This window comes from Theobroma cacao, chromosome 2, assembly GCF_053813885.1.
Source record: "Theobroma cacao isolate CCN51 chromosome 2, ASM5381388v1, whole genome shotgun sequence".
Lineage (NCBI taxonomy): Eukaryota > Viridiplantae > Streptophyta > Magnoliopsida > Malvales > Malvaceae > Theobroma > Theobroma cacao.
The window spans coordinates 47,257,289-47,279,775 of record NC_142640.1 but is presented as its reverse complement, the minus strand read 5'-3'; the positions used below and the strand labels follow the sequence as shown (position 1 = coordinate 47,279,775).

Sequence of the window (22,487 nt, the reverse complement as noted above, 5' to 3'; positions counted from 1 at the left end):
TTTAGATATAATATTTTAAAAATTTTATAAATTATTTAAAAAATTTAAATAAAATTTTTTTTGTTGTATTATGTTTAATCAAGTTTTAACATTTTTATTTTCGATCAAATATGTTTTTAAAACTAATAATTGATTAACTCTTATTAGTCCAAATACTATTTATTTGTTTATATCACGCGATCTTAATATAGTATGTTGATATGTTATACTGAGTGATGACATGGTATATTGATACGGTGTTATGTGACATTTTTACACTTTACGTAAATATTACATAGCATAATAAGATGACAAATAATAATTAATCAATCAGTAATTATAAGGATATACTTTATTTATAAATAAAAATATATAAAATTAATCAAATATAATAAAAAAATAAAATTTATTTAAAACTTTTTAAATCCTTATATTAAAAATTTTAACAAAAATTCTTCCGATCTTAGATTTTGTCCACGTGAAAAGAATATTAATAATTATTAGATGAAATCTGAATAGCAAAGCATTAATTATTTATTTATTTATCATTGAGATGCCAACGATGGTTCAAAGGGTTAAAACACTTTTAGCTGTGTTTAGCAAAACGAACCCCTAAAGAAAGAGGATTAAAGTGAAATGTCTTTATAATAATACAACTTCATTAATTTTCAAAGTTTTTCACCATTAGCCACTATGTTTTCGGTTCCATCTTTTTCCCTAATTGTTGTTGCTTTTCTGGTCAACTTCCATGTCACATTCACTCTTATAATAATATAATTAATATAAAGCCTTTTCAAGTATCAAAATAATTCTACTTTGTGAATAATTTGTCGGCTCATTATAATTGAGGGGGTTAGTTCTACTTTTGCTATTAACTATTTATGAAATTCAAGGTAAAAAAAAAAAAGAGAAAAGAAAAGAAAAGAAAAGCTGAGAAAGTACAATGACATTAATGCTAAAATATCCCAAAAAATACATGCAGGCCATAAAGCAAGGTAAACCTACCTGTATCAAAGTACCAAGCAAAGTACACAGTCACAACCACAAACAGATTCTTCCAATTGGGCAAATGCCTCATTTAAAACTTTGCTTTTGAGTTTGAGTAGCTTGATCACATTACCATGGAATATTTCCATTCCATTCCTCTTTCTTGCCTTCAAAGAGAAAACCTACTTCTACCAACCAAGCTGAAAGCAGGTTACTGATACAAGCATGTAGTATTTTTAGCTGATAATTAAAGTACGAAATCCAAATTAATGTAACGAAATTATTATTTCAATGAATTAATATCGTATTGTCTTTGCATGTCAAACCTCAACATCATAACAGCTATCTGGAGTCGGTAGTCATTCAAAGAGTATAGGCGAGCCTGCCTCATAACTCCACACGTCATCTCGCCTTTAAATACCAAATCCACTCCTTATTGGGACGTGTCATGCACGCTCTATATCGGAGAGTGGGTAAGTATGGATCATCCGTCGGTTGCTTTCTTTTTCAATTTCCAAACAAAATACTGTAATATAATTACCTTATTTAATGTTTGTAAAATAAAAAAGGTTGGATTTTAGTACAGTGTACTTTTTTTTCGCAACTCAGAGAGTTTACTTAGTTTCAGTACCCAAAACCCAAGAAGAAAAAGAAAAGAAAAGAACTTTTTATTCTTCTTCGTCTTCTTCTTCTTCTTCTTCTTCTGTGATAATCTCTTTTAACCTACTACATTGGGAGCATTTAAGCCAAACCCTAGTGATGTTAAGCAAAACCCATTTTTTATCTCAGTTTTTTGGTGCCTTTTAAAGCTTAATTCCTTTTCTTTATTAGCAATCATTACTGTCTCTGTTTTCCCTTGTCTTCTCCAAAAAATTTTGAAAAAAAAAAGAACACCCAAAAGAGAAAAAACTTTACCTTTAACTATCTTCTGTCTACAGATCCTTTTTGGTGGGTGTTTTCATTGTTTTGCATTTTTTTTATTGGAAAAAATTTCAAGAGTTTGTTGGGTGTTTTGCATTTGAAGTGTTTCAGATCTGAAGGAAGGCTGAGGTTGTTTGTTTCAATGCAATGTCTCTTTTGACTTTTGATATCTACTCATTTCCCTCTCACTTTCCTTCTTTTTCTTTCTTTTGAGTTCTTTTTTTTTTTTGTTGGGGAGGTTCTCTCTTGAACTTTGCTTCTGGGAAGCAACTAAAGAGTCTTTGTTTTTCTCTTGGGGTCACTTTAAATTTCGGTGTGGCATAATTGGAGAGAGAGATCTGTGGAAATGTTGGCCATTGGGAGTCCTTTAGCCACCAGTGTTCTTGGGAGTCCTTTAGCCACCAGTGTTCGTACAAGCACTAGCTGGAATGCATTGCTCAGAGAACTTCAGGTCCTCTTTGCCTTTCTCGTATCTACATTTCTTCTTCTTCTTCATCTTCTTTTTTTCCCCTTTTTTGGTGTTTTGAGTTTCTTGTTCCATGCAAAGGCTGGTCTTTGGGGAAGAAAGGAGGGAAATGGGTTTTCTTGTTCCTTATTTCTTGTTTGGAAATTGGCCTTTTTCACAATGATGGGTGTTTGACAAAGTTTATGTCTTTGTTAAAAGATAAAAGCATTTATTGTTTTCTCTTTATTTAACTCATACATCATAATGGGTCTAGTAGAGCAATGAATTCAAGGTCTCTTTAGGTCTTTTTGAGTGTCTGAAGAGAAAAATAGTTTTATTCTTCTGCTTTAAGTTTAAAGGGCGTTCCTGTGCCAGTGATCTGTTTACTGAAGTGTTTTTTTTAATTGTTTTCTTTTTCTGTAGACTGGTCATGATTTTTGTATAGCAAGGATTTTAATGATTTTTCAAATGGTTTCTTTCAGGGGTTGTCTGACTCTTTTAATTTAATGAAAAATTTATCGTTCTATCACCTCTAGGTTGAATTTTTTGTTCCACTCCTTTTATTTCTAGAAGGTTAGATTATTACTGTCTCTTCGGCATTTTTCTCTGCTTTTTATGTCTGTATTTCAGTGTTCATGGGTTTGGAAAATATCATTAGCTCTCTTCTTTTGTTTTTGGTAAGCCGGATAGTGGAGGGTAACAATGAGGCTTTCCGTAGAATAACTTGGTGGAATTTATAAATTAAATTAGCTTTTCCAGTGCATACAGATATACACATACATAAATATTATTTCACCCTTTTAGTTTTGAAAGGTTTGTTATTACACTGTCCTGTTTGATTTTTTGTCCGTTTTGTAGCTTTTATGGATGGTGGATCATTTTGAGCATGATTGGGATTAATTTTTGTCCTCTGTTTTCTCTCTTTACGTTCTTTTACATTAATTTTCTTGTAAGCTAATTTATGTGCAAGCTGGCAAGCTTCTGAGTCTTAATCCTGAAAGAGAATTTAATGTACATTTCAACTCTTTAACGTTTTTTCCTTTTGTACTGAGCAGCAAATATGGAGTGACATTGGTGAGAGCGAAGCTGATAAAGACCGTATGCTATTGGAATTGGAGAGGGAATGCTTAGAAGTCTACCGCCGGAAGGTTGAGGAAGCTGCCAATGCGAAGGCTCGATTACATCAATCTGTTGCCGCCAAGGAAGCTGAGGTTGCAACACTTATGGCTGCTCTAGGCGACCTCAATGTTCATTCACCGGTAAAAAGAATTCCCTGGCATTGGATCATTGAAGATATCACATCTCATTTCATACATTTTCTTATGCGATATGACATGCTAATTTTTTTATTTTATTACACATGGATTCAGACAGAGAAGAAAATGGCATCATTAAAAGAAAAACTCGCATCTGTTAGTCCACTGCTTGAGGATCTCAGGATGAAGAGAGAAGAAAGAATAAAGCAATTTGCAGATATAAAGACTCAAATTGAAAAAATCAGTGGAGAAATATCTGGTTACAACTATCCCAATGATATTAACTCTTTAACACTGGAAGACCAAGACTTGTCATTGAGAAGGCTTACTGAGTTTCAGACGCATCTTCAAACTCTTCAGAAGGATAAGGTATGGATTTTACATTATGAAATGTCATGTGAAGTTCCTGGATGCTTGCGCTCTGGATATTGATGATTGGTTTTTCTGCATGTTTTAGATAATCTGCTTGGATAATTGGTAATTTTACTTTTAGCAATTTAAGAAAGTTTTGATAATTATGTTAACTGTGAATTTCAATACAGTTGTCAAGGAAGTCAGGAAGCTCTTTTAATTCTACAATTTTTCAGAAGACTTATTTTAAATATATTGCTATTGCTGTTGCCAAAAAAAAAAAACACCTATCTGATTACTTTAACTACAGTTTTTGCTTTTCTGAATTGACATCTTTGCCCTTTTTTTACATCGATTTATATTTAGCATTGAGTGATTTCTATACCTGAACAAATTACAGGCATATTTAATTCTCTGAATGGATTTCAATAGATTTTTTTATAACTTATTCAAGATTTTTATGATATTCTGTTATTTGCAGTCTGATCGCCTCCGTAAGGTTTTGGAATATGTAAATGAGGTGCATCTGCTTTGTGGGGTACTAGGTTTGGATTTTTCCCAGACTGTAAGCGATGTGCATCCTAGCTTGCAAAAGGCGAACCAGGAACAATCAACAAATATTAGCAATGGAACATTTGAAGGTCTAGAGCAGACTATTAACAAACTGAAAACCGAAAGAAGAATACGAATCCAGAAGGTAGTCAATAAACTTCCCTAGCTTTCAATTAGGTTTTCTTGTAAAATTTGAAGTGAAACCCTGTTTTTAAAATGCAGCTGAGGGATATTGTTGCTGCACTATTTGAACTCTGGAACTTGATGGATTCACCCCAAGCAGAGAAGAATGTTTTTTCAAGGGCCACTTCTGTTCTTAAATTATCAGAAGCTGAAGTTACTGAACCAGGTGTTCTTTCAACCGAGATGATTGCACAGGTATCACCACATAACATATCTGCTTTTTGTTAATAACTGAAAAGTAGGTGCTCAATTCTTTTTTGCTTTTCTGACAGGCATCAGCTGAAGTGGAGAAACTCACCAAACTGAAAGCTAGCAGAATGAAAGAACTTGTCATGAAAAGGAGATCAGAATTGGAGGAGATTTGCAGAATGACTCATATTGAACCTGATGCAAGTACAGCTGCTGAGAAGTCTAATGCATTGATTGATTCTGGTATCGCTTTCTTGTTTCCTCGCAATAATGTTCTGCATTCAGACAATTTTTTTTTGAATCTACTTGCTGCTGATGTAGATAGTGATGTATGTTGCTGTTGTTGTCCAGGTCTAGTAGACCCTTCTGAACTTTTAGCGAACATTGAAGCACAGATAACTAAAGCTAAAGATGAAGTTCTAAGCCGGAAAGAAATAATGGATAGGATAGACCGATGGCTTTCTGCATGTGAAGAAGAAAATTGGCTTGAAGACTACAATCAAGTAAGCTGGAATAAGTAGCGAGAGGGCGTAGTGGGCCCTTCTTTGTGTGGGGTGTTTGTGTGTATCTTGCATGTGCAATCTATCAAGACTCTCTTCAACATAGCTTGTAGACTATTCCAGAAGTCAAACTAAATAAAAGCTCATTGACCAGTTTTTCTAATTCAATTTGTCGTTATAAATTGTTAGAGCATCACTTGTTAAATCTTCTTTTTGAATTTCAGGATCAGAACAGGTACAATGCTGGGAGAGGTGCACACATTAACCTTAAACGTGCAGAAAAAGCTCGAATAACTATAAGCAAAATTCCAGGTATTTACTCTCCTTAACAGTCCTCTTTCTGATGGATGCGGTGGTACTGTTGGAGCTGATAAGATAACCTTTTTGCAGCAATGGTGGATAATCTTATCAACAGAACACTAGCTTGGGAAGAAGAAAAAAAGATGTTGTTTCTGTATGATGGGGTTAGTAGTTCCTTTGCAGCTTAAGTTTTTGTGAACTTGTTTAAATGCGCATGAACAGGCGTGTGTATCATGTTCATTTGGAATTGTTTTTGAATAAGCTTGTTTTTAAACATGATATGTAGGTACGACTAGTGTCGATATTGGAGGATTACAAACTCACTAGAAAACAGAGAGAAGAGGAAAAGAAGAGATTCAGGGTAATTTGATATGCTTTTGCTTTTGAAATACTACTATACTATGAGGGTTTATGAAACTTAGCCTTGGTCTCTTTTCTCTTTTTTCTTTTCTTCTCTCTTCTCTTTTATACTTATTTAGTGTAACATTTAATCCGATGACTGGCATTTCCAATTAGTCCATATTGAATGTTGTGCATCTATATCTACGAATGGTACATTAACATTTTCTATCTTCCATTTCACAGGACCAAAAGAAGATTCAAGATCTGCTCCTTACAGAGAGAGAAGCCATGTATGGGTCAAAACCTAGTCCTAGGAAAAGTAACAGCTTCAGAAAGCCAAATGGATATCGAGCAAATGGTAACGGATCGATGACTCCTACACCTCGTCGGAACTCAGTTGGTGGAGGAACTCCAGAGCTACTTACACCACGATCTTACTCAGGGCGTCAAAATGGCTACTTCAAGGAAATGAGAAGGTTGTCTACGGCACCTCTAAACTTTGTCGCCATATCAAAGGAAGATACAGTATCTACATACACGTCAGTATGTGGTTCTGAGCTAGGCTCTCCACCTCATAGTTAAATTTAGAATCCAGAACCGGTATGTTTTTCCTACCATGTATCTCTTCTGTTTATGCTGTTTTATTATTAGCATCAATTCCTCCCTTGCTGTGGATCTGGAGATGGAAATTAGATGATACTAATGCCCGGCATATAGCCCCATCCTTTTACTTTAACGTGGATCTGATGGGCCTCTTATGTATTTGGAAGTAGAGAGGGGGGTCGAGGGGTGGGGGTTGGATATGTGCTATTCACTCTCTTAGACACACTAGTGCATGCATATGAATATGCTGAAAGATATTTTGTTCTCACACCCACATGAATGATGCGATGTACTTGCATTAAGTTTTCAGTCTCTGGTTTGAACCGAAATCTTCATGACCCTTCAGTTATATTGACTTTAATAATGTGTGTGTGTGTTTTTAAATTTTTGGCTCAATGATTAAGTGCAAAGTTGATCATGGTCTTTTTTTTTTTTTTTGTGTAGGAAGAGGCTACCATTTATAGTTCCAACAACTGTACACTCAATTAAAGCAGCGGAACCTTGTGAATATGAAAGGGATTGTACACTAGTGTATGATTGTGAATTGGTAGGAGGACTTCTACAGGTGACTGACATTTGAGGATGTGCGTGTGGATGTTGTTTGCTTTGAGGGCAACACTCATAGATAAGTAGTCTGAAAGTTGTCATTAACTTTTTTGTCTGTTGAGATAGGGGGAAAACTAAAATGGAGAGTGTTATAGTAGTGCTGACCTTTTCTTTCCTGGATTTTGCTCGTGTTTCATGTGTATGTATATAAGTATTCCAGTGTGACCATTATCATTTTAGTGTAGGAAGTTTGGTATCTTTGGAAATGCATATTGTAGGATCTCTGTGATGCTTTATGTGACGCCAATAATTGGTTTTGCCATCCTGGAAATTTATACACGCCGGTACCAATTCTGTGGAATGCTTTTCTCCAGCTGCTTTTTGAACTATTAGCAATGCATGCATTAGTTTCAGTCCTTACTGCATGGCTGCTTCTCTTTCATGTATGGGTTGGAGAAGACTAATGGAGTAATGGACTTAAGTTATTGCACTGTTGATGATGATACAAGAAGTGGTTGCACCCTGACTTTATTGGTGAAGTGGCATTTCAGAAGTCAAATTTGCTTGTTTCTTGAGCTTTTCCCATGTTACCAGCTGTCTCCATGTATCTGTCTTCACTAAGCTTGTTGAAATTATTTCTTTCTTTGTCAGTTGTTACTGGTTTATTATTTCTTGTAGTCTTTTTTTATTCATTTTCCAAGAGTTAATTTAATACACAATTATAAAGGCAGTGCTCCAATAACAGTCTCCCATATATCCCCTTTATTGTATTGCAACACATCATCCATAAACATCCAATCTTGTTGCCATCCACCCTGGATGCCCTTGGCTATAATACTAATTACTATATGATTTAATTTAAAAAATGTGTTCTTTAACCCAAAAATAAAAGAAGAAAAACCTAGCCAAAGTTCAGTGTTTAGCATTATAAACCACAGGCTGAAGTATGCCTGAGGATAAAACTCTTGTTCCAAACTATTCGATTAAACTAGGTTCACTCTCCTTGTATATTTAGTAGTTTACTGTTGTCCACCAGACGCTTCCAATTGTGGAGCTGCCTTTGTTTCCAGGGTCAAGAGAATATCATTTTCTTCATCTTCACGGATGTCTTCCTTATTTTCAATGCCTTGGTAGCATGAATAGTAACTATCGAATGGTAGTATGTGGGGTCTCATTGGAAGCCCTGTACGCCTACCCTTTTACTACAGGTCAGCAGCAACTCTAGCATTCCTTAAAATACCAATCAGCCTTGTGGTTGAAGCAGATTAGACCTCTATAAAATGACTTTAATTAGTTTTAATTTATTAAAATGGTCAATTAACCTTCCAAAATTATTTTAACGGGTAAATATATTTATTTATATTAACTTTCAAGCATAATTAATGCACATAAACAAAATAAAATTTTAAATATAACATTACGCAGGCAAGGCATGTAAGTTATGGTATGATATATGATTTTGTGCAACTATACATTATTTTGAAGAAAAAATAATGAGAATAACAGTAAAAACAAGGATAAGAGCGGTGAAAGATATATGGGTGGAATTGCATTTGCATGCAAGAAACGGTGGTCCACCGAACAGGAGTAACAACTGAAATTATTTCTTATGGGGACAACAAAAGGTCATAGTCATACCAATAATAATTGCATTAAACCAAGAAAAAACATTAATCTGTTACCAATTCCAAATCCTAGCACTAGCGGTAGCAGTAGCACAGACACAGATGGAGGCAGGCAAGTGCCAAGTCCTCTTGCCCTTTTCTTCTCTTCATCAATCTGTGGTAAACCTAATTAAATTCCATTTTCTTTTGTCACAAAAGTACGTTTAGTTTGGTTTACCCCAGAATCCTCAGAAATTTTACCAAAAAGGAATATCAAATTATTATTATTATTATTAAAATAGACAGCTTGTCTTTGTGGTACGAGAATGGATGTGGTTACCTTCGGCATCATAGTGGCAGTAATCGTAATTTTCTTAGTCATTGTTTGTTTCATCACCATTGAAGGCACCTGCAAGCGCCCTTCTCACTCCTAGTCTTACTCTCGTACATTCTTACTCTTTCTTATCTACCCCTATCCAAACACTGCCTTTCGCTTACAATTCTCCGTAATCTTTCTCCCGTTTCTATAAAAGCCCGAAAAAGAAAGGGCAATTTTTGAAAGAGAACAGAAGAATAATGTTGGTTGCCAAAACATGGATCTTTTTAGCGGTGCTTTTGGTTTTGGTGAGTTTGGATCTGTGTTTCGCGAGTGGATCCGGTATGTCGCCGGCTAACGGGGACCATGGGCATCATCATCATTGTGATCATGGGCATGGGCATGGGCATGACCACCACCATCACCATGATCATGACCATCATCAGCACCACCATGTGGTGGAGGAGAAGAAGAAGAAGAAGATGATGGTGATGTTGCCGGAGGAGTTGGCTGAGGAGGAAGACATGAAATTGTACGGATTTGGGCCCTACCGAGATGATCACGATCATCAAGTCCTCTCCGGTTTTGGTAAATTTCAAATGACTTTTGCTGTTACATTTTCTTTCATTTTTTCCGTGTTTGTTTCTCGAGAAAGTGAACATCAAATAGAAACGAAATTACTTTTTCTCTATCAATCTAATTGTAACTGAGTTGTTATCACTTTTTTTTAAAACAATTTTTATGTAATAGTTGATCTTTTTTACTTGAACTCAAGCTTGATTTTTACTTCGATAGTAACTGAGTTGAGTTAAGTCGGTTCTGTAGTATGTTCAGTGTCTTCTCAAGTTGAGTTCGAGTCTAAATATGAAACTTGATGAAGTTTGACTTAAGTTCTGAGGGAAAAGCTTTTGTCTTAAGTTGAGCAGTTCATTTTATTGACTTGAATGGCTTGATTATGCACTTGACACTTGAGCTGATTTATTTAGCACAATCCAATAGCTCACATTCTCATCTTATGAGTAGATGAAGAGTAAAGGTGCGCATTTTGGTTTATAGATGTCATTTTAGAGTTATCCGCTGATAACTTTTGCATCCTAGGAATCATTTCACTAATCTAGAGATGATATTTTGAAATCAGGAGACTTTGTATACGCATCTTCAGGAGTAGATATTTAATTATTTTCAATGCATAAAATTAGTTTGTTCTATGTATGATTGAGTGGGAAGGACAAGGATCACTGTTGTAGGGTTTTAAATTAGTTGAGAGAGTAGTGGGATCAGGATATTAGTTTAATCAAAATGTGAGTGTGATTTTTACTTGAGGTGGTCAGAATTGTCCCTTTTAAAATAGATCTTTGGGGCCAATTGTATTGTTTTCAGCTGTTGTTTCAACTTGTAGCAAGGGAATCAATGATGAAGATCTGGTCTGTAGCTGGTTGTGAGCCCACATTTTGCTTCGAGATGTTGTATCAATTAGTTGCTATGGATGTTGTTTCAGGGTATCCACTGCATGACAGCTGCCAAAGGATGTGTGTCCTGCATACTTATAGTGCCAGGCACCATCTTGGCATGTTGGGTTCAATCACATATAAGCTTCTAACACTTCTCATGTAGCCATTTGTCCAAGAGGCAAAGTATGTATACTGTTTTCCAGAAAATGTTGAATGAAATGCCACCTTGTCATTGGTCTTCTTGGTAAGTTGTAGTTGCCTCAAAGTTGGCAACAGTGTGATAATCTAATGCTACAATATAGCAGTACATATATTTATATCAATGTTAGCCTAAGTAAGTAGGTTTAGTAAATGGACTCTTGCTCCATACTCTGATGCTTTTGTTATGTGAGCTGGCCAATTAATTGGAGAAGAAGTTGCATAAATATCAAGTACTGATTCCAGAAACTTCATTTTCATACTAGACTGATAGACTTAGTTAAATATTGCTCCAAAACTCTCTCTAAGTTGATAGTTCAGAAATTCTTTGGTTAGCATCCATTGAGTTTAATGCTGATATTGACATGATGCTCTTGGGTTTTTTTCCCTACCATATTTGCTTGTCATGTTGGAATTTCTCCACTCTGCTGGACACTGCTAAATCCCTATATTCTGCTCTTATTAATCTTTGCATTTTTGTTGTTGAATACCCAAAATGTGTCTATTTCATATAACTGATGCGATTCTGATAGGATGTTTGGGCCCTATTCAGACTTCTGTGTTTTTGACAGGTCTTTGGTTACGTGCACTGGGGTGCTCACTCTTAGTAAGCTTGGCTTCCCTTATTTGCCTGATTATTTTACCTGTGATATTTAGTAAGTTAATTCTTAAAGCATAATTATTTACTTATTTGGTCTTCACTTCAGCTTTCTGCTGAAGTGTTGCCTTTTATGTTAAGATAGTAATCCTGATATATGGAGCTTAAATTTATTATGCTATTGCAGTACAAGGAAAACCATCCAAGGCAGTTGTTGATTCATTGGCATTATTTGGGGTTAGATTCTTCCAACCTTTTATTTCACATATGACTCTGAATTGTAATTTTTGTCCGGATAACATCTGTGGAGTGCTTGAATCATATGCAGCCTTATTTTTAATATTTATTGCTACTATTGATTGTTTCCTTTATGTTGTTACTTCTGTTTATTGTCAAGTATGTTTTATAAATCTTCATTCCTTCTTAATTTATAATGTTCAGCTTGTTGGCATCTGTTAGGTGCTTGTATGATTTGTATCCTGCATTTTCATGATATGTCCTACTTTTATATTATCAATTCTTGCCACTTATCCCTTGTTTTGATCACTGATAGTTCTCAATGTTAACTATGAGATTGAATAATTTTGGACTTTCTGCTTCGTCAGCCTCTTATTTCATATTATTTAGGAAAATGTCTTTGCTGATCTGCAATACTGAACAATTATGTTAAGTTCTCCTTTTCTGCCATGACCATCATAAGATTGTTGGAATTGCACAATTTAGGATTCAAATTAGCTGCTGATGTTTCCTTTTTGCAATCCAGCTGCATATCTTTGTTCAGTATACTGTAGAGACTGAATACAGTCTCCCTTTCTCCTAATCTTTTTTGAGGGTAGGAATAAGCCTTAGCTAACTCTATGTTTTTAAGTTTATTAGATGCAAATATCTGTAATTTGTGCTTCACTCAAGTGACTACCTTTTTAGATCCTTGTGCCTTGGTTGATTGAAGGGTCCCACTGCCTTCTGCCTTTGACCGCATTAAATTTTTTTGAGGGTGTTTTGGAACCTAATTGTTGGCTTCCTCCTCTTTCCAATCATTATCCTCCTGAACCTCTTCATCATCCTTATCAACTTCTTGATCATCATACCTTTTCTTTAAAGAACCTTTTTTCTATTAATAAGGGATACTAATAAGGGTATATATTCTTTATGTGATTATATTAGAAATAAAACCTTTGAGATTGATAAGGATTATTGTTATTTTGTGTGAATTACAGAGGTTTTATATTGTTTCTCAGAAAGGAATGATTTGTTCTCAACAATTTAATAAAAAAATGCTAATTAAAATAGTTATTCCATTCTGTTTGCTTTTACATTGAAAACAAAAAGTTTCATATCGGCAATTATCATTCTTAGTTTTAGTGAACTAAAAAGTGGGTTTTTAGTTCACAAAGAAAGAATGATCATTAAAAAAAATGGTCTCAGTAATTCTTTTAATGACAATGAAATCCTTATGTCTTAATAAATTTAGAAGAGTGCATTATTTTTGTCTGCTATTGTGAAGGTAGTGACTGAAATTAAACAGGATAAGAAGAACTGAAGAAGGGAACAAATAAGAAGAAAAAGACAGTAATAGCATGTGAATGTGTGCTTTTTTAGGCAGTGATTGATTAAAGTTACATTCTTGGCACATTGGACTTCCTATTCCTGAGGGAGTGACTGAGAATTAAGTGACATGCTTAGAGTGGGCCCTATATATCTAGCCTCACATAAAGCAAATTATTTAGTGCTCAAAGTCAAGTGAGGGGTATTGCATATTTAAGAAAAGGTACAAAGGAACTTATTTTGTGCAATACGACTAAGGAAACTTATCAATAAAAAATAAGAACTAATTGCAAAAAGAGTTAGATCTCCATGCTTACAGGTAAAAGCTTTTTGTCCCTATGGGGACACTTCAAAGGTTAGAACTCGAGACTTTCAACTTGGTGGTGATGATTATGTTTTTCTTTCTTTTACTCTCTAGAATGACAATACATAGTTTGATATTCCTTTCGTGGCCTTTGTTGCCTCTTTATAGAGCCATTATTAGTCAATTTCTTATGCACAAGTAGTTCATTTGTTCTCACATTTGAGAGATTACAAGGACATGATCCCAAAATATGCCAGCATTTGCTTCTGCTGGAGGTTTTTGTTTTCCGTGGTTTGCATTTGTTCAAGACTTCTGGTGATGAGTCCCTACTGGTCCAAAGGCATTCTTTTCTGAATCCTAGCTTTAGTCCCTCCAACCTCTTGCAGATTTAAGTTCGGAATGATTTTCTTTCAATGACTTTTGAGGCAGTTACCCCTTGCTTACAGTCAGTAACTATACTTTTAAATTTGTAACTGAGGTTCTCTGTTTTACAACATGGATAATTTGAAATATGGCTTTTCATGGATAGTTAAACCTAACCACCAGATTTTAGTATATTGAATAATGTTCCTTGTCTAATTTCTCGCTTTAAATTTTGCCATAGTTTTGGAATGAGTAATATCCACATCTGATTATTCAAAGCACGCCTCTCTCTCTTTATTTCTCAAACGGCTTTCTACATTTCATTTTACCTTGACATTACAGGCAGGAGCTATGTTGGGAGATGCTTTTCTTCACCAGTTGCCACATGCTTTTGGTATGATTTTGAGGATGTATCAGTTTATAATTGTTTAACTTGGCTACAAGTCATGATTTTCGTGGTATACTTGCGGCTTTAATGCATCATTTTTTTTTAGTTCTGGGATCAGTATAACCCACAGACTTCAATTTCCTTGGCAATCAGTGAGAGGTTTATCCCACACATACATTTTTTACATGGTAGAGTGTGTCCAGACAAGGGTGCCCACATAACAGTATTAATTGCATCTTCAAGGCATGAGCTCGTTTTTGGGGTTCAATTATGGGGCTGCTATTGAACATCCAGGCTAACTTGGGCATTAAGGAAGCAATATATGTCCTGTGTGATTTAGAGGTTGACAAATATTTTGACCATTTTATACTAAGCGATTTTTAGCATTTGTGAGTGGAAAAAGAAAAAGAAAAAAAGAACAAATGTAAACTAATCAAAGATTGATGGCTTCATAGTATGACTTCCCCTGTACAAGTTCCAATGGACCATGACTTTAGTATGTCTCAACAAATTTAAATTACTTTAATCCCCCAAACTAACAAAAGTCTAAAGCAGTAATTAAAACTGGAGCAGTAACTCCTGAGTAGCTTAAGTAGATACTTGTATGGGACTGAAGTGTCTTCTTTATTGATGTAACATTAAAGATAGTCCGAGGCTTCCAAGGAAATTATTGTATCTAATCTAGTCATATTAGCGATGCATCAGCTCGCATTTTGTCATGAACATCATGATGTGCTTTTAGAAAATACATGAATCTGGAGAGACTGGTAATCAAAGCATCATTGTGAGGCTCTCTTTTGTTTTTATATCTGCTTATTGATTTAATTAATTTATCAAAAAAAGGTCAAATCTTAAATTCTAAATGTCAGACAAGTTGTCAGAATCTGTGTTGGGGCAATCTGTACAATGCTTTGCTTGTTGAATTGTGCTGTTAGTTAAGTCATTATCTGATGAGCTGTCTTGCAGGTGGTGAGCACTCCCACTCACATGATGACCATGTGGATGATGCTCATCATTCTCATTCTGGGCCTGATCATTTGCATGGACACTCTTTAAAAGATCTTTCTGTGGGTTTGTCCATACTTGGTAAGTAGTAGAATATTAGACAAGTGTTTTGTACTCAGTTATCAACTATAGACATATAAGCATGTATGTATGTATGTACACACACACACACACACACACACACATGTATGTATGCACACACACACACACATATGTATGTATGCATATATATATATATATATATATATATATGGAAACATATTAGGAGGCTGGTCTTATTTTTATCTTTATATCTGCAGTGATGTAACAAATTTCTCAGTACAGTCATCAATATCAAAAATTTAAAATGCATATCATATGATGGATTAACTAATATGTTCCATGTTTTCTCAATCAGTTAGACTTGTATAATTGCTGAAGGGAACTCCCTTTAACGTCCGTTGCTATGGTGAAACGAAATTATGATTGGTAGAAGATGTGTGTTTTAGTAGGAGAGTGACTTTAGTTAATGTGATGAGTGTGAGGTCTAGCATATTGTCTTTGCTTGTGAACCTTATGGAATATGCACTGTAGGAAATAGATTTTCCTTGTTGTTTTCAGCAATTCATTTAAGAATCAATTGAGAAGTGCAATGCCAGAGATGCTGCTCCTTGATGTTAGATGAGTTATGAAGCAATACTCGTAAGGTCTACCTGGTTGTTGTATAAGTAAGCATGCAGGAAATGGTCAAGCTGATTCTATCACCAATCACTATTTTAGGTTAGATGACTTATTATATTTCATGTGATCTTTCTCCAAATTGGCTTGATTTGCTGGAGATGCCCTGAATTACATAGTTCAGGTTGTAGTTTGCTGTCCATTTCTTCTTTTTAACTTTATAATATTTTATTATATGACAATAAATAATTGGAATTTTAAATTGTAGGGTGTTGCTTAGAGAACTTTTCTTGGTTTTAGATTTTTTTTTTCTTGGGCAATTTGACATCTTAAGTCACCTACTTTCTTGTGAAGTTTGTAGATCTTTAATGCAGTTGAGTGGGCACTTAGCAGTGATAAATGAAGCTTGTTTCTTAGTGTGACTTTTCTAATGATTATTTTTTTTATTTTGTTTATTATTTACTTTATGGATTGATATCTCTTGGTCTAGATTTTTTTTTTCTTGGACAATTTGAAATCTTAAATCACCTGCTGTCCTGTGAAGTTTGTAGATCTTTAATGCAGTTGAGTGGCACTTAGCAGTGATAAATGAAGCTTGTTTCTTAGTGTTACTCTTCTCATAATTATTTTTTTATTTTGTATATTATTTACTTTATGGGTTGATATCTCCTGCTCTGAAGCAGCATATGGTATCAAACTTGTCCACATATTTTTTATAAAAGAACAGCTTGTAACTCGTTTGTTACAATGAAGGTAGAGATTGCGGTTAAGTGTACTAGAGGTAAACACGTGTGTTGCACACGGTTAGTAGCAGACTTGTTTTAATTGTTGCTTTTATAATTTTTTTTATTTTAATAATTTTTAGTGGGTATGTAACGGTGCAAACTGCTGTAGTTGAAATCACATATACAAATCGTTAGAGGTGTGATGTGAAAATGAAGACGAATATCATGATCATTTGTATGCAACATAAGGCTTTGGCTGAGCTTTACAAAAAATAGTCCTGTTTCACCTCTCATTGAGGCTGGATTTGGTTGAGTTTTTATGACACCCTGTTACAAAATACAAGGTATAGCCATGCACTGTGTTGAGCCCATAATCTTTCCCTCCATCTCCCCCCAAAAAAAGTAGGCACTTTTTATTTCTTCTAATTTACTTGGGAAACCAAAACCTTCCCCAAACCCTTGGCACCATTGGATTCATGGCCTTCACATTCTCTTGAAAATATAACTGATGATTATGTACCTTTCATGCCAAAATCAAAGTGGGTTCATCATGTACCTATAACCTAACATTTTAGTCTACTTCAATTAAAAAAAATTAGGATAGGATTAATTGCTTATAATTTTTTCATTGTTCTTCTGCTTTATCTCATAATTCATTCTTGATTCTTAGTCTTTGTACACCTTAACACAGACATTTCCATTTATTTAATTAAATCCAAGGCAATTCAAAAGAACAATATTAAAATTTTTTCACAGATTTGGTTTTATAATTCTTTTGCTGATGTGTTCTATTCTTTTCTTGCTCTTTGTAGGAAGTTCTTTATCTTTTGCTTGGTTGACATGTCAGTTATTGTCCTAATCTTTCCATTAGAATGGCATATTAAGGAATTATTTGTTTTTAAAATTAATAAATAATGAAGAAACCCAAAAATTTTACTTCTTGGGTGGTTGTGTACTTGTGATGCTTCTGTTCTATACTGTTGCTTTTAATAATTTACCAGGATTGAAGCCAACCCGAGGGAGCATTCAAAACCCCCGCCCATGTGGTTAGCCCAGCTTATACCCGTCAGGATGCGGCCCACCCGCCAAACACATCACAACTCCCCTCCTCTAGGGTCCACATGGCAAAATTTGGGAGTCCTGTTGGAAGCCTTGTTCAAGCTGCACAACCCCCTCCTGAAGTCTCCACGTGGGGCTTCCTTTTATATATAGCATATATTCAAGCTTCACAACCCGCTCTTGAAGCCTCCACCTGGCCAAGTGTGGAAGCAACGGGGCTTCCTTTTATATATAGTATAGATATATTTTTTTCTTCTAGTAATTTAAAGCAGCTAAGTAAATAAAGTTTACAGAGTAATGAAATACTAAATTTAGGATAATTTCAAAGGAGAAAGCATCTCTGGAGCTGTAGTGATCTAGAATGTTTGTGGGGCCTAGATTGAGCTGTGGGTATGAAGTTAGTCTTGATCATGAATCATACTCTAAAGTAAAAAAAAAAAAAAAAGAGAGAGAGAAACATTATCAGTCATTTGCTTCCCCTGAACTTGAATGGTCTTCATTGACACACAAAAACATAGACATTGTGCCATACATGCTTTGGTTTTATTTTCTATAAACCAAGAAAAAATTTGGGGAAGATGGCTGCCTCAATTGGAACATAAGATTTTGTTATTACAATGAGTGCTTAGTTACTATTAAGCCTCAATGAGTTAAGCACGTTGTTTTGAGAATTTTGATTGCTTTATACAAGTGTTAATAGGTCTACTTTAAGAACATTGATGCTGCTTGGTTGCAGTCAAGGAATGGATGGGAGTCTAATGATTTTTCAAAATGAAATACCAAAAAAGGAAAACAAATAAACAAAAGTGAAAAACTCTGGGGATTTGGTGACCTGCATAATTGATGGATCTTATTTGTCATGATGATGGAGGTTTTTCTTGAAGTCAACTAATCCATATAATGTAAGGCTAATGAGAAAATTTTGTTCTATAGCTGGATTTGTTGGGGAGAATGCATTTTGGCTTTCCTTTGAGCTAGAGTTGATGTTAACTACCTGTCATTTGAAATCTTAGAAGTTTTGCATTGCATAATTTCTAGTAGAATCTGTAACTCCAGAAAAAAAATAAAAGGAAGAGGCATTTATTTGCTGTAGAAGAAATGATGCTATAATACTTTAGGGATATACTTGTATTTTGATACACATGCTTCATACAAGGTTATCTCTTCTCTTTTCTGTTGTTTTCTTGATCTTATTTTGGATAGTATTGTCATGGTAGTCTTTCTTTCTTATGTCACAGCTGGGATAGTAATGTTTCTTCTTGTGGAAAAGGTGGTAAGATATGTTGAAGAAAACTCTGAAGAGGCTAGTCATGGTCATCACCACCACCATCACAAGAGCAATAAAAAATTGAAAAATGATGATGATGTTCATCAAAACCATTCACAATCACTAGATGACAGATCAGATGACCCTTTGAATGGAGATAATACAACTCAGCATGAAATTCGAAAGGTAGGGTTTGGTATCTACAGCATTAGAGGCAGTCAGACCAAAATTAATTCTTAATCTGGCTGTTGCTCATGGTTTTTAAATGGATTAAATTTGTAGTTAGTTTGAGCAGGGTTCAAACTTTTACATGAGGAGAGGTCTGTCCTACAATAGATACATACAACTGAGACTGGCTATATTTCTAATTGCTGGCTATGGCATTATTACTAATTCTGGAATTAGAACTGAATTGCACTGCATGGAGGGTAGTTATGTTTTGGGAAAAATGTGTCAACCAGTTATGAGCATATGTCCCATTGACTGATAAAATATCTGTCTCTTGTTTGTTTGTCTTGAATTGAACATTTGTTACTTTTCTAGTGAAAATAAATTGCCATTTGGAGTTAAAATCCTAAATTTATTTTGTGAAAGGGAAGCTTGAATGTGAAGAAAATGACAACAATGAGATGTAGAACACTTAAAGAGTTCTAATGACAACATTGAGATGTAGTTTGAACTGAAATCTTTAAATAAATATTAAACGTCATCTGACATTGTTGCATCCCACAGAGAAAGACTTCTCCTGGTCCTAGTGATGATAAATCAGATATAGATCCTGCAGATGGCTGTGCAAATAGTGTTAAAACCTTGGTACAGAAGGAAACTTCTCAATCACCATCAAACCTGGTGTTTGGCTATCTCAATCTTTTCTCTGATGGTGTTGTAAGTATATTTTCTGTGTTTGTATTCTTGAGATATGTTTATGTCCTTGAACAACAGTTATTGTCAGCTTGATTTACTTGAAATACTAGATTGAAAGGAAATTTTTATTTAATTAGACATTATGTACTACTGTTGCAGCACAATTTTACTGATGGAATGGCTCTAGGAAGTGCTTTTTTGCTTTATGGATCGGTTGGTGGGTGGTCCAGAACTCTATTTTTGCTTGCACATGAACTTCCCCAAGAGGTTTGTTTCTATGACTTGATGAGCACAATTCATGCCTTTCTAAAGATGTCCTTAAATTTTGAATACAAAATTGATTTTTGTTAATATGCATGTAATGATGGAAAATGGAAAGAAGAAAGGTTGAAGATACAATGTGTCAAAATCATGATTTGGTTGAAGATACAATGTGATTTTGCATTATTCATGTAATGCTGCACCCCAATTGTTTCTATGTGCTGATTTTGTTTAATATTAATGGACCATGGATATTCTATATCTTCTAGCAAGCATGATAATACCCATAATTGAATGTTTTGCTTTACTTTGGCATGGCGCCATTGATTGACATGCCATGGTGGTTTGAGAGCATCGAGGATTAGCCAAGTACAGTCTTTTACATGCCTACCCTCGTTACTCTAGGACATGGGGATTTCTTGACATAATGTCATGTAGCATTGCAAGGCTCAGGCGTTAATCCACCCAACATCTTGGCAACTTTTGAATTCAGAGGGGTCATGTAGATGTAATCTATGGTGAGATTGAAGAAATTCATCCAAGGCTGAAGGCTGAGGGAATGACGTGAACTTGTGGGAGTTATTTAAATGGAAAAAAACCCATGGAAAGAGACATTGAGATCATTTGAACCTGGAGCTTGGCCCCAATCATTAATCCCACCCCCTTAGTGAGTGGACTTCTGACAGGGCTTCTGTTTTTCCCTTAAACAAAAAAAAAAAAAATTGAGTTCGTTCTATTTGTTTGTTTGGACCAGGTTCAATGTGAAATCATAGAGCAATATGAGATTGATTTGATTGCTCCCTGTGACTTCCATAAAAGGCAAGTTGGCAACCTATCTGAGAAGGCATTCTTGTTTCTCTTGAGTGAGAAGAGAACTGTATTGCCTTCTTTATTAACCCTCCAAACTACCCCCAGCACATGCACAAACACAAACAGACACATACACACACACACACACACACAAAAATCATCCTGTGTTTATGACTGAACAATTACAACTCCTCTAACATGAAACAATGGGAGCACGATATGGACTTTCACTCTTAAATGGCAGGCTCTGAATTTGACTTTTGGATAACCACATTTATTATTTTGATTCCATGGCTTGGTTTTTTCTCCTGTGCAGGTTGGTGATTTTGGTATATTGGTGAGATCTGGTTTCAGTGTTTCAAAAGCGCTGTTCTTTAACTTTCTTTCAGCGCTGGTGGCACTAGCAGGAACTGGTGTGGTCAGTATTCTTTGCAACTAGTGCAATGATTACTTCAAATGATAGGCAAAGTAGTTAAAAACATATTGCTTTTCCTGTAGGCTTTGCTTTTGGGACAAGATCCTGGACAGTCATCTTTGATTGAGGTAAAAGATCATGTGTCAAGCATGTCAGGTGTTATTTTTTCGGTCATGGTCTCAAGTTTCGATTTTTTGTTATTTCCTTTCTTGCAGGGGTTTACAGCTGGTGGATTTATATACATTGCTGTTGCCGGAGTGCTTGCAGAAATGAATAGCAATAGCAACTCAACATTGAAAAGTACCATAGTGCAATTAATCTCACTAACATTTGGCATGGCTGTTGCCCTTTTTATTTCACTTGTAGAATAAAGTTCATTCAAGAGTTACTTTTTGTTCACGTACCTCAAAGCGCGTGCACGAAGGATCAAATCCCAGCTTTCTGTCAACCCTGTTTCCTGATAGTATTTGAGAGGTAAACTACCCACTGTTTTTATCTCAGAATTAGGAGAGAAGGAAAAATGCTTACAGCTTACGCCTCTACCTGACATTTAGGACAAATTCATCACTCTCCCTGACCCTTAGGTGAAAACTACATTTCTCTCTCTATCTCTTTGTGTTGTATGGCATTTTTTTTATTGACTGGTAACGTTAAATGCTATAGTTTTTTTAGCTCTTTTTTATGTAGTGGGAGTGCTTTTTGTCTTAGACTGTAACTGGTTAGAAGGAAAGAGTGTTGTGATTCATCAGTGCCAAATTGGGGCTTGTCCCCACATGCTGCATGGTGACATGCGCTTTGGTTGAAAATGATTCATACTTTAAATGTGCATGAAATCACTTTCATTAAAGTTAAAGGAGTGCATGTTTAAGAACAATAAAATTATGGATCTATGGATCGATATTGCTGAAAAGATTACCAGAATCAGAGCAAACATATATCAAAGATAAAAGCAATTAGTGCAGTGAAGCACGATTGCCCCAAATATAAAGAGATTTTGACAAAAGGAAAAGTTGAGCAATAGCAATAAAATACAATAAAAAGATGGAAGAAATCTCATTTAAGATTACAGTGGACTGCCATGTAGTAGTTAGCGCATGCTTTCAGCAGATGAAACTGGTCAGACTCAGAGGGATGATTTTAGTACAAAGCTGGTCCCCCCGACCTAATGCTGTGTTGAGAACGAGGAACCTTTCTTTGATTTCTTTCTGCTTGTTTGGTTGTTTATTGGCCAGGATTCTGTTTGTTGTTTGGCCTTTGCTGAGCCATCTATTGGCTAATTGGGTTGCTAGCTCTATAATTCTTTTTAAAGGATTAGGGGAAACATTATGTAAAGAATGAAAACCTCTTGCTTTGCAAAGAATGATTCAATTGTCCATCTCTTTGCAGAATTGAGTATGGCTGGCTGCGACCTTGATATTGCTTTGGCCCTTAAATATTGGGGTTTTGAAGCAGAAATCCAGAAAATGTGAATTTCTGGAAATTGAAATGTCTGAATAAGAATGA

At 35.2% G+C, this 22,487-nt stretch overlaps 2 protein-coding genes across 7 annotated transcripts; both read left to right on the top strand.

Moving 5' to 3' along the window:
- Positions 1-1,564: 1,564 nt before the first annotated feature.
- LOC18609990 (65-kDa microtubule-associated protein 6-like) lies at positions 1,565-7,515 on the top strand. Of its 2 annotated transcripts, none has more exons than XM_007045386.3 (12): positions 1,565-2,338; positions 3,388-3,591; positions 3,703-3,957; positions 4,421-4,636; positions 4,714-4,869; positions 4,947-5,106; positions 5,215-5,366; positions 5,588-5,675; positions 5,754-5,827; positions 5,950-6,024; positions 6,249-6,605; positions 7,053-7,515. In XM_007045386.3, the coding sequence occupies exons 1-11, from the start codon at positions 2,234-2,236 to the stop codon at positions 6,585-6,587; spliced, it is 1,824 nt and encodes a 607-aa protein (XP_007045448.3). In that variant the 5' UTR covers positions 1,565-2,233; the 3' UTR covers positions 6,588-6,605; positions 7,053-7,515. The 2 variants fall into 2 exon arrangements, with proteins under 2 accessions (XP_007045448.3, XP_088659967.1); XM_088803841.1 differs by lacking the exon at positions 1,565-2,338 and adding an exon at positions 2,886-2,905.
- A 1,314-nt stretch (positions 7,516-8,829) lies between these two features.
- Positions 8,830-22,485, top strand: IAR1 (ZIP metal ion transporter family). 5 transcript variants are annotated; one of them, XR_016024571.1, is made up of 12 exons: positions 8,835-9,662; positions 11,296-11,379; positions 11,509-11,558; positions 13,876-13,927; positions 14,888-15,007; positions 18,606-18,820; positions 19,367-19,519; positions 19,658-19,765; positions 20,886-20,987; positions 21,068-21,112; positions 21,200-21,458; positions 22,371-22,485. XR_016024571.1 is itself a non-coding variant. In XM_088803409.1 (11 exons), the coding sequence occupies exons 1-11, from the start codon at positions 9,335-9,337 to the stop codon at positions 21,353-21,355; spliced, it is 1,383 nt and encodes a 460-aa protein (XP_088659535.1). In that variant the 5' UTR covers positions 8,833-9,334; the 3' UTR covers positions 21,356-21,790. The 5 variants fall into 5 exon arrangements, 4 of the variants coding, with proteins under 4 accessions (XP_017971097.2, XP_088659535.1, XP_017971096.2 ...); XM_088803409.1 differs by lacking the exon at positions 22,371-22,485 and having other exon boundaries at positions 8,833-9,662; positions 11,277-11,330; positions 21,200-21,790; XM_018115607.2 differs by lacking the exon at positions 22,371-22,485 and having other exon boundaries at positions 21,200-21,790.
- The last annotated feature ends 2 nt before the right edge of the window (positions 22,486-22,487 follow it).